General features: G+C 39.6%; 1 protein-coding gene across 1 annotated transcript in view; it reads left to right on the top strand.

The window, feature by feature from the left end:
* NUP107 (nucleoporin 107) overlaps window positions 1-11,558 on the top strand; it is a gene marked incomplete in the record, with an annotated part of 1,716,438 nt that extends 1,704,880 nt beyond the window's left edge. Inside the window, 2 exon segments of the mRNA XM_044088020.1 lie at window positions 4,846-5,016; window positions 11,212-11,558. Of these exon segments, the coding sequence (XP_043943955.1) occupies window positions 4,846-5,016; window positions 11,212-11,319 (279 nt within the window).
* Between the last annotated feature and the right edge of the window lie 1,227 nt (window positions 11,559-12,785).

Below are 12,785 nucleotides of genomic sequence, written 5' to 3'. Positions count from 1 at the left end.
TTAGGCAAAAGTTCTCTCTGGGGGTTCTAATACTATACTTACCACAAGTATACAATTATTACAGGAATTTGTTTTTTTTTTTTAACTTATATAAAAAAAGGTGTAGAGACTGTAATGAATACAAGCACAAGTCTGAGCCCTTATTCATAAACATCCATTGAAATTAACAGTTTGTCATGCTTTCTTAATTGCTATCCCCCATTTGATACAAAATGAACATTTACATTCTGCAGTATATATTGTGAAAATAACTACATAAAGTAATGTGATGTTTATCGATTCTTTCGTGTTTCAATTAACAAATGCAGAAATGAATTCAGTTCATGATGATTTTAAGCTGTCTGTATGTTTGGTATAATTTTTCTCTCCACATATGCTGAAAAATGGCAAGCATTCTTCCCTCGATTTGGAGATCTTTAGGTCACCAAATTCAGTGTTTGTTTTTCAAATCAGATGCATGCTGTCACAACATTAATCTATACTTAAATATTAATCGTACCAGGGGATGGGGTCTGCCAGACAAGCCAAGACCAACTCTGACATGACCCTTTTACACACACACACACACACACACACACACACGCGCACGCGCGAGTCAGCGCAAAATAGTTAAAATTTGTAGATGTCAAGTTGGTGGTAAGTTGCACCGTCCATAGTTCATTTGACTGACTTTAACAAGGGTGCTTTGCTGAGTAGTAAGAAGGATCAGTCCTTTGTTGCTTCAGAAGTTTTTTGGGAGATTCCTGGAAATTGTTCAAGTACGTAGGCTATATGAATCTCATATTTTTGTATTTGTTTTGTTTCTCAGTTACAATCCATCCTATGTCACCATTATTATATATTCATTATATATTCGTTTTATTCTTATCATTATTTACAGCGCATTATATTGCAGAATGTTTAGGTCCGCTGTAATGTTATAAAATGACATTTGTTTTTAAATACACTGCAGTATAGCTTAATGCGTAACATAAATGTTAATTAGTTAATTGATTATATTACCATGAGTTTATTTAATAGAACAGGAAATGCATTGTTGTGTTTTGAAAAAGTTTGGCAGCGGCCAAACGAAAGCGCTTATGTGATTTTACTTGTTTACCTAATAAACATGTTTTTTTGGAACTACATCAGAGGATTAATTTAAGGATTATTCAAGAATATTTGTAAATTGTTTCACCTCCAGTTACCAGCCCCATTGTGCAGTTTAACTTACTTAGATTCCTGGAAATTGATACATGTGTTTTCAAGTGCTACCATGTTGATTTGTAAAGGTATTAGGAAAAGGTATACAGAGGCTTTTTTAGCATGTTTTCTTGTAGTCTCTTGCAAGCTTATGGAACAAGGTGAGGAAGAAACTTTATTGTTGTGAGCTTCTAAGAACCATGTGCAAGGCACTAGAGATCATATTAATGCAACGAGACAGAAAGGACGTTTCATGGAAATATAAACCTGTTTTCCTTATTAATGTAGTCACAAATATTTTGGCAAGTAGGTTAGATAATATGCAGCTGGGTTTTGTAGAGGAGGGTTAGACAGCAATTGGGAAATGTGTGTAGATATCTAGTGGATATACTATTTTCTGGAAGATGGAACTGGGGATGTATAAGAAACTAATGGTGTATTTGACAGTAGATAGGCAGTTAACCATGTCAGCCAGGCTATTTTGCATAGAGTGGAAAAGAAAGTCAGTATGTGGGAGGAATACTAAGAAAATCCATTGTTGGAGATTCTGGGGAATTGTGGTATTTCTTGGGAAGTAAAGGTAGACAATATGGTTGTAAACTTTTTGTGGATGATTATATTGTAATGGCAGATGATGTGGACTGAATGTTGAAATTTAGTAGTAGAGAAATTTAGAATATTTGGATGACTGGCAACAAAGCTACCCTACAATTTTGCTTTTTCAGGAATGTTTCCATATTCCACTTGACTGCAGCATGGTTGGAATGTAATGCCTGGAAGTGTTTGAAAGATGAGGCATGATGGGAAAGGGTATAAATGTTTGTGTTAGATAATAGAGAATATGGAGGAAGAGTGTTAAATTAAGAAGAGAAGATGGACAGAATTGGTGAAGCACTGAACAGATTGCGAAGTAAATGAATGTGTTTTTGCGTGTGCATGTGTTACACTTGATAAGGCATCTACCAGTCAATCAGAACTCCAAGTGGAGAGAGAAGATACACTTGCTTACATATACAATTGTTTGGATGAGAGGGATTAAGATTTGGAAGATCAGGACTCAAGTTTTGAGGGATGGTGGTGATGGATATCTCAAGAACATGTGATTGCATTTAATGTGTAGGACAAGGGTGATTTTGGGCAACATAGTGGAGAAGAGACTGAAGGGTGATGAAAGGTTGTGATGGAAGACTTTCAGAAAATGGATGAGTAAGGCTTATAGGGGATTAGAGTGATGATAAAGTATGGATAGGGTATAAGTTAGGATGTGATTGCTTGTATGTGTTGTGGGGGGATTAGAGGATCCTGATTGAAAGATTTTGAAAACAGAATGGAATAAGAAGAGGATTAGGGAAGTCATGGATCTTTTGAAATGGAAGTTCAAGACCTTTGAAGAGCTGAAGAAATGTCCATGCTGGAAGACAGACAACTAATTGAAATATATGGTAGAAGTCAAAAGGAAAGACAAGAATGTGCCAGTTTATGGAAAAGCAATTGGGAGGTGCTACATACAATGATAGTGTTCACCCGACATGTATAATTTTGGAGTGAAGTAGCCCTCTCTACCCAGCTGTTTAGACCCTCTTGGCACCCACTTCAACATTTTGCTTGCCATCATCCTAGGTGGCTTTTTTTGATGACCCTAGCCCTCATTCTGTGTATCTTAACAATCTGTCACGCACCTTGCAGTGGGCACAGTGTGGGGATGTATGTACTAATGTAACAGTCTTTACTCTGATAACACTGAACACCTCCCATATTAGATCCCTGGTTTCCACCAAGAATTCATTTGGTGGATGCACACTGTCTCCATCCTGCCCACCTAGCTTCTCTGCTGCTTGTTCTGCTAGTCAGACCCAGCTTGGTTGGGTCGTGGTCAAGATTCTTTTCCATCAACAAGAGAATTGGAACTAACATAGCTATTAAACAATGAGGAGGGAATTGACCAATACTAAGTAGGAAGAGAAAATAAGTGTTTGTATCCTTGTAAGGAGGCTTGGATTGGTACGAGATCAGCAATGATAATTTTACACTGGGTGGTAATTATTTCAGTCTGTTTATTCAGAAAAAGAGTGAAGGAGGTAGGAAATGCCAGGAGAAGAAAGTAAACCTGAAACATGTTTTGGAATTACAGGGAGTTAAAAGTCCTGGTGCAAACATTGAAAGAATGGACATTTTGAGTAAATTAGTGAAGAGACTATGGAAATTTGTAATTTTGTAGAAGAGAAAGGAAGAGGCTTGAGCAAGAAAGGTATGGTTTTCTATCTGACTTTGAGTGAATGTCATAACCAGGAGCTGGAAAGATGGAGAAGTTTCAAGAGAACGCAAAGGTGAGGTAGAAGCTGAAGTGTTTTAGACACACAATGAAAATTAGTGAGACTGTTGAGAATTGAAAGATTGGTGGCAAGTAGTGTAACAGTGCAAATTGAGACTGCGGTCAGAGGTGTAATCAGAGATGGCAAATATGCAGGAGATGGATGGGAGTGGAATTTGGAGGGTAGTTGATGTTAATGCTTGGAAAGAAGCATTTAATCTTTTTATGTCCTAATTTCTTTTTTTTTTTTTCCAAAGTTTTTCTGTCTGTGTCTGTCTCTATCTACATACCTCAAAAAGAATATCCATCACCTTACTTTTTACTTAATGCATTTGTCTGGTTAAATGACTTTCAGAGTCATAAAGCAGACAAATGGAGGTAGAAGAATCAAATCCTGTGCCCGTGGGTACAGGAATCAGCTCAACAGATCAGAGCTTTAAGATCTTTTCTAAGTGCCAGACAAGAGTAATCAATGTATTGGCAAATGTGGGTGTATCTTCTCCTCATTGTGACTTGCTTTCATCTATTTTGGTGTATGTTAGGAGTGTGGACCCCTGTGATGGCTGCTGAGAAGAGTTTCTTTAGCAGAATTTATCTGCCTTCCAGACATAATGAAATAAGGGTCTGCTAATTTTAGATGTTTCTGAAGAGACTGTGTCTGTTAGTTGTAGATGTTACTGAGTTTTTGATAAGTTGTCAGTGATAACTCTGGTTTCTAATTTTAAGTCTCAGAGCCAGCCTTCTCTCTTTTGTTGTAGTGTCCTTAAGATTTAAATTCAGTTAATTTTTTTTTCTGTCAATAACCAGGTGGCACAGTGACACAACTTTGTTGCTTTACAACATGATTCACCAGTTCAGTTTTTGGCTGTGGTGCTTTCTGTACAGAGTCTGCATGTCTGTCTTTCTGCTCAAGTGTTTGCTGGTAGTCTAGTTTCCTTTAATTTCCCACACATTTCAGATGAATTGCTGATTTTCAGAATTGCCTGTAGTTGTCTGTGAAATATGTGAGCAGATATATGCATCTCGTAATAGACTGGTATCCTCTGCAGGAATAATTTTTATGCCTTATACTTCATGAATGCTGGGATAGACCGTGAGACACCAGCTCCCAAATGACTACAAAACAGGTAGCAGAGGTAAGAGAAAATTGAAGAAGTTATTGATCCTTCTGTAATCCAAAATGCACACATTGTTAAATATCCCACAGTTACAGCTTGTCCGTGGCCATTGTCCATTGCCTTTGAGTTCATTTAACAGGGTACCTAAATACAACTATTGTTTTGTGAAATTACACAATTTAAAATTATGTAATTTTAATAGACCTTTTTTTTTTTTTTTTTTTTTTTTTTAAGGATTTGGAAGAAGATGACCATGAGCGTTCCCTTCAGATGATTTCTCTACGAAAGCTGTGCCTTCCAACGATGTGCTTTCTTCTTCACACAGTACTACACAATACTGAACAGTACCAAGAATGCCTGAGACTGGCTGATTTGATTTCATCAGAACAACATTGCCTGTATAAGGCAAGTGAAATTTACTATTTCAGCATTTGCTGTTATTGTATACCTAAAGGTATTTTTTAGAGTGACAGAATAGTTAATGTGGCATAGTTAAATTGGCAAAACAAGATCTGACATGATCAGGTCCATCTTTTCCACACCAGTAGGACTGTGGCTGAAGGAATTCGACAGCATGGCATTTACAACTTACCAGGCTATATTTTTTCTCTTTTGCCCATAATACTTTATGCCCTCTCCAGATCTCTCTTGCTGCTTAGCAAACACACAGCTTAGAAATGGCTCTAGGATATAGCTTCATTATCTTTGAGAGAAAAAAAAATCTTCAGAATTGTTTCTTTATATGCTGTGGTTCATTTCTTGATCATTTACTATTTCCACAGCTTTCAGGCAGAAGTTTTCTTTTTTGAGAGAACTTATTTCTATTTCCCCTTAGACCTTGTTCTTTCTGTTACATGTTTTCACCCTTATCTTTTATTTAAAAATGTAAATAAAAGTTTATTTCTTGCTCTGGCAGGTTTGCCCATTTTTGCTGTTTAATATAACTAATGTATGTGGCATTCTCACGGAGTCCAGTTACTTTCTTTCTCCTGCAGGTCTCTTCGGGGATTTTTGCACTCAGTAGTGGGTTTTTTTTAACCATTTGCTTAATTCTGTTGCTGCTGTTATGGATACGAAGTAAACTGGTTTTAGTAGGTTTGGTTCCATAGGCATGAGATTCTGCCCCAGGACAAGCATTTGCTTTGTGTTGTTGGCCTTAGTCCATAATATTTGAATGATGATTGTAATGTTTACAGTGCTTTTGATAATTGCACTCTCCTAGACAGAGAAAGTAAGCTAACATTAAAAGTTTTTTGGTCAGGTAAAGATTCAACCCTGGTAGAAGCATCTGCCTCCCTGTGGTCCAAGGCTGAATCCTTTGATCCTTAATACAAAGTTAAGGCAAGAGAGAAATTTCACAGAAGAGAATAAACTCGCACCTCCTTAGAAGTTAATCCTGTTATCCTAAAGGAAGAAGAGACTAGATGATGGCTAGGCTCCTGTTTGTTCTTCAGACGTCCCCATTTTGGAAGTTTGTGACCTAGAGGGGTCACCCTGCTAGCTTATGTCATAAAGTCTTCTGGGTTGCCATCAGTACTCCAAGCCACTATTTTAAGATCATTTTTAATGCTCTGACTGTAGGCAGTTGTACTTAAAATGTGATTATTTTCTTAATGTGCCCCTCTTTACTCTCTTTGTTTATATTTTCTTTGCCTTGTTTTCCTGTTAATTAAATCTGTGCTTACTGCTTCACTAACTACCCTTAGGATTTGAGATAGGAAGCCAGGATTTCCTTGATACTTTATTTTTCCTTCCTCCTCCAACTATTATAAATGCATCCCTTATAACTGTTACAGAAGAACATTTCTTCCCACAAAAATGTATGCAAGCCTGCTTATCTCATTCTCCAGTTGACTCCCAGTCTTCAAAGCCAATTCAAGCATTTTTACAACCCATGGTGCTTAAATGGCCTGTCATTACCCATGCCTTGGACTAGCAGCACGATATGCCCCTGTTTCACTGCTTTTTTTTTTCACAATATTCAATGTAATTCAATTGATTCATTTCAGCAGCCTATATGGCAGCACTTATGACCTTGCTGATCTTTGGGTGGTAGAGGCAGTCTTGATTTTAGCTAACTCTGCTCTAAGTACTAGTCATTTCCTCTCACTTTTCAGAAGGATGTCTGCAGACATCAGTACTATATCCTTCAGAAAGTATCTTACTGTTTTTTAGCCATTGCATTATATTTTGCCCTTTTTATTTTTGCATTACTTGAACTACTATAGTTTTCCAGTTAGTAGAGGGATACTGGAAGCCAAGATGCTAGTAGCACCAGAAAACTTTTCCAGGTACCTTTGTGAAGTCTCTGCTATCTTACAAACAACAGTGAAACTACAAACTCCTGCAATGTTGTCAGGAACAGCCACCTGTAGAAGTAGACCTGTTCTTGACAAGGTAGAAGGACAGTACTACGTAACCTGTAACATACATTAAGAAAAAGTGTGCTTTATATTGCATTGCATTTATATTTGCTGTTTGACAGAAGATAACATGTCTGTGTAGTCTGCTTAACTTTCTACTTCCTCCAACCATTTTCCACCTGTCCCATACCATTTTAAATGACTTAGTAGATTCCCTCTGCATCACTCATTCCAGTAACCCATTCCACAAACTTTCAACAAGCTCTTTGGGGGGGGCATATTTTTGGGAGGTCCAGGGACTAATTAGCTCAACAATCCACTGTCCTTGTTTCCTCCTCCCTTTGTACTTCCTGTTCAGGATGACTCTTTGACATATACTTGACATGATCTTTTATATCAGTCATCATGTTCCCTATATTTTTTCTGGTCTCAGCTGCATAGAATTATTTCTCCTCCAGTACCATTTCATGTCATATCATAGGTTCAAAGGTTTATACTAGGCTATCTGCCCTAAGGCATTTATAAGCCTAGCCCAAATTTTTGTGGCTTACGCCACCCCTTATATGAAAAAATACTGTGCCCATTAGTTTGTTGTGCCTCTGTCCAGCAGTGACACAGAGATGATTCCCGGGGTAAACCTACGATCTCCCATCCACAGGTCAAGATTTCTCTTGAACAGAGCCAGCGAGGTGCTCTGCCTCACATGGACCGGGATTTTATTCCACAGCATAGGGAGTCTCTGAGTGATAAATCTATCCCTCCAGCACGTCCTATTTATATCCGTGCTAAGGTTTAAGTCGCTTTGCTCTAGTGGTTTTGGTGGATTTGGATTTTTTGAGGTGGAGCATGTCCATTAATTCCGGGTTGGACATGGCCTTGTATGTCAGGCACATGTCACCTCTGAGCAGACGGTATGCGACTGAATAGAGCTGGAGTTTCTTCAATCTGGCAGCATATGACAGATTTTGGAGTCCCTTTATCCTTTTGGTGAGGAACTTTTGGGGTCTCTCCAATTGCTGCAGATGTTGGGTGAGATGCATCCCGAATGGGGCATTGTACTCGATCATTGGTCTGATAAGTGAAGAGTACAGGGGAACAATGACCTCACTAGATCTGGATGTGAATCCCGTCATGATCAGGTGGGCAATGTAGAAGGTCTTTCTAACCACTTTAGCAATGTGAGTGTCAAAGAAAGGCCACTGTCAACCTGGGTCCCCAGGTCCCTGATAACCTCTTCTGTGCTTAGTGGATTGCCACCTATATGGTAGCTTGGGGTTACCTTGTTTTTCCCGAAGGGTATGACTATACATTTTTTGGCGTTTAACTTCAGGCCATGGCTCTGGCACCAGCTATCTGTTTCTGTGAGTCCCTTCTGAAGGATATCCGTGTCCGATGCACTTTCCACTATGGCGCCCAGTTTGCAGTCGTCTGCAAACTTTGCCAGCCAAAGTCCTCCCATGTTGGCCTGTACTTCTGAGAAGTAGATGCCGAACAATAGGGGGCCAAGGACCGAGCCCTGTGGGACACCACTTGTGACCGGCTTGGAGTCTGACATAGCGCCAGCAACTCTAACCCTGTGGGTTCTGTCCTTAAGCCAGTTTGCAACCCATCTTGTGACATATGGGTTTACATTTAAGCTAGTATGTTTTTCTACAATACCCGAGTGGGGTATTGTGTCAAAAGCCTTTGCAAGGTCAAGGTAGGCTGTATGGACTGCCTTTCCCTCATCAATGGCCTTGGTGACTGAAGTCGACCAAGTTCAAAAGGCATGATCTGCCCTTGATGAAGCCAAACTGGGTCGGGTCCAATGTCTGCAAGTCCCCTATATCTTTGTTTATGAGCTCCATTATGATCCTCTCCATAGCATTGCAGACTAGACTTGTTAAGCTTATGGGGTAATTACCAGGGTCCGTTGAGGCACCGCCTTTGTGGAGTGGGACCACAGTTGCCGTACGCCACTCCTTGGGCACGTATCCTGTGGTAAGGCTGAGATTAAACAGCTGCCTTATGTGCGGGTTTAATTCCTCATTTAGCTCGTGTAGCACACAGCCAGGGACACCATCCGGTCCCATTGATGCTGTGTTTTTAGCTTTAGAGAGAGCAGCTTTCACCTGCGCATTTGAGATGTCTGGGAGGCTACACTCCGCTGGGATAGTTATCTCTCCTTTGGGGAGAGGGGTGAAGTTTGCACTGAACCTGTCTGCCAGTATGTTGGCAATGTCTGTGGGTTCAGTGATTTTTGTATCATTTTGGACTAATTCTGAGCATATCTGGGAGTTTCCACCCAGGTTCCTAACATAGCTGAAAAGGCCTTATGATTGTCCTTTGAATCCATGGCAATTTTTCTCTCAAAATTGGCCTTAGTTGATTTTATGAGTGCTCGTATTTTTTACTAATAATGATCAGGGGTGACTTCCCTTTTATGGATTTTGTTCTATCATGTAATAGCTTTCTCCTCTTATTGTAAAGTTTGTTAATGGCTGGGGTCCACCAGACTGGACGTTTGCCCTTTGTGGAAAGAGTCTTGGTTTTATTTGGGATTGCCTGATCCATGCAGTCCTGGAGGTGTTCATAGAAGGCATTTGTAAGGGCTTCCGCAGCTTGGGTTGTGGTTTCCACTGGCTCAGGGGCCTTGAAGGATACCACACCAGTCTTGAGTAGTGTGAAGTTTGCTTTAGAGAAGTTCTTCACTGTGGTCTTTTTGTTTGGGGTGGGGCGGGATGTGGATTTCCAGTGAGATTAGTTTATGATCAGATCTCACCAATGAGGGATATACTTCGGTGTGGAGCATTTTGTCCCCATGTTTGTGATAATGAGATCTAGTATATTTTCTCCTCTCGTGGGAACAGTGACTAGCTGTTCCATGGCATTTGAATTTATGAACTCCAGGAACCGTTGGGCTAGAAAGTTAGGGCTTGAGTAATGTTCCCAGTCTATATTCGGGTAGTTGAAGTCACCCAATATGATGGTGTTTGGAGATGCATTTATACCCTCCAGTGTCTTCAGGAAGGCTGTGTGGGGTTCCTGAGTTTGAGAGGGTGGCCTGTAGCATGCTACAATTTGTAGAGCAGTTTTGCCTATGGTTAGTTGCACCTGGATGGTTTCCGAAGCTTCGTGCGTTGCCACCAACCTGGAGATGTGGGTATCCTTTATGAATATGGATACACCCCCTCCTTTTGTGGTGTGGTCCGGGTTTTGGGGCCGGAACGCATGATATGAGGTAAAACCTAATAGTGCCTGGGTGCTCTCAGGGGCCTTGAACCAGGTTTCAGTTACAGCACAGACATCGATGTTCTCCATACTGAGAAGGGCCTCGAGTGCGTGCATTTTGAGATTTAGACTTCTGGCATCGAGCAGCATTACCCTCAGTTTCTTCCCATTTTTGTTTTCTAGAGTGGTAGGTTTAAAATTTGAGCCTTGCCTAAAAAAGGCACTATGGGGGTGGCAAGAGCCTTAGCCAATATCCGGAATCCCAGGGGTGACAGGTGCAAGCCGTCCCTTGCGAAGCAGCGTGGCTTGTCATGCATGTCATCCCAGGCAGACAGACACTGGATCCCCTTTGAATGACACCAGACATTAAGCCAATTGTTAAAGCTGATCATCTTGTCTCTATATTGTGGCATCATTCTTGGTGAAGGAAGGATACTGCTCAGAGTCAGGGTCATACCTGCCTGGGCTACATAATCAGAGAGCTCCTCTATGTCTCTTTTCATGTAGTCCAGGGAGGTACGTCTCAGGTCGTTCACACCAGCATGGACAATGACTGTGTCATATTTGTACTTGCCGTGGAGTGACCTGAGTACTTGTGTTATGTGGCGGATTCTAGCGCCTGATAGGCAGCTTACTGTGACCCTCTCCTTGTTCAGCCTGGTGAGTGGGACGTCAGTGTGTCTGACTATGGAGTCACCTAACCCTCCCTTCCATTATACTGATCTTTCTGGTGGCTTTTCTTTGGATTCCTTCCAGTAACCTGATGTCCCTTTACTTGTACGGCCTTCTTTGACTGTAGTAGATCTGCTTCAAGAATGTGAAGCAGATGTTCCTCAACTAATGCAGAATTTAATATTTTTCTTGATGTATGTAGCATGTTGTCTCCATGTAAGTTGATTGAATTCTGTTTTATTTTATATTGTTAATAAACTATTTTGCATGTGTCATGAATCTTAACAATCCATTTTGCTCTGTATGCCTAATAATATGCAGTTCATTAATTATTATTTTTGTTTGGTTCTGGCAGGCATTTTCTAAGGAAGAGCTGAGAAAATTGTTGTGTAAACTTAGAGAATCTTCCCTGTTACTTCTGGACCAGGACCTCGATCCTCTGGGATATGAACTGCAATCTTAAGCATTTCATGAATGTTGCATTCCTTTGCAATAGGGGGTATCTGGTGCTGTCATGCACAGATGCAGTTCTTCTGTCACTTTGCCAGGAAAGTTTAGATTACAGCAGTCTAACAATCCTTGTATATTTATTTCTTCAGGGCTATGTAGATGATTTGTCTGTAATTTTTGCTTACAGGTTATTTGCACTGTTTTTTGATAAAAGGTATGTAATAAATTGAATAATTCTGTTTTCAAATGTCATTCTTATGATTTATGTAAACATCTGACCATGTGCTTTGAAATATCTATCATCTCCTGAATACTTTGTTCTCATTGCTCCAACTGATAAGTCTGTAGCTAGTCGCAGTAGTAAAATTAATTGGAAATCTTATAAATTATGCGATCCAACATCACAAGAATATTTTGTTACGGCAAAGTGGCTGTCTTTTTTAATTTCTGTTAGCAAATTGTTATACATTCTGAGTGTACTGTGACTGTCTGTTATCTGTACTTCTTAACATCCTATCGCTTTGTATATCAGCCTGACTTGTACATTATTCTGTCTTTTTTGAAATACCTTCTAATTGGCACCTTTTTATTCCTGCAAAAAAAATACTTCAAAAAGTCAGTGTCCAGAACCAAATACTCAAAACAAAACAATGAATTCCCTCAGAACAAACACAGACAGAAATGACAACACTTATACGCATCCCTCAATAATCAGATAAGAATCATGTTAAAGTTAGAGACTCAAACTATTCTAAAATAATTTTGTATAAATAAAAAAAATAAATAAATTGCAGATCTAGCTTACAAAACACATTTGATGATATTTTCAAACATGGTGGACTATTAGCTGTAAAATACAGCTGAAATTTGAGCTCTTTGTTTCCTAGTCTATTAAAGGAAAACCCCATCTTACAACTAAACAAATCTATTTTTTTCATTCTGTCTTTGTTTTCCGAGCTATTTTAACACATCAAAATTACATTGAGTGCTTGTTACAGAATGTTAATGTGTTTTCTGCAAAATGTCTGCCAACAGGGATTTGACATATCAATGGGATCTTGTTTTTCTTCAAGCCTTTCTCTTTCCCATAATCCATTTGAAATCTGCTTTATACGAGTCATTACAGACACAAGGGAAGTTGTGCTGTATTCCCATGCCATTGACATATAATGGAATTAGTGTCAGTCGCCATCATTTTATATACCTTCTGTAACATGACTGCTTCTTTTATTTCTTGAATGGCCCTCATTTCTTTGTCTCTCAGGGTTTGTTTTACAGTATACTAAGGAACAGTATAGCTGCAACCAAAAAAGTAGCTAAAGTGCATGCCTTTGTTCAGAGTATTTTTTTGTAGCCCAAGATGAATTGACAGTCCCTTCCCCATTTTGGTAATAGGGTTGCCACCTTTTACTGCTGATAAAAGTGGACCAAGGATAGACCCGTCACATCTCTCATAACCCCGCCTGTTTCCTCCCCTCT

Source organism: Protopterus annectens, chromosome 11.part0 (assembly GCF_019279795.1).
Source record: "Protopterus annectens isolate FY-2018-M chromosome 11.part0, PAN1.0, whole genome shotgun sequence".
Classification (NCBI taxonomy): Eukaryota; Metazoa; Chordata; order Ceratodontiformes; family Protopteridae; genus Protopterus; species Protopterus annectens.
Note: the sequence above shows the minus strand (reverse complement) of the source record. Positions and strands in the feature narration are given on the sequence as shown.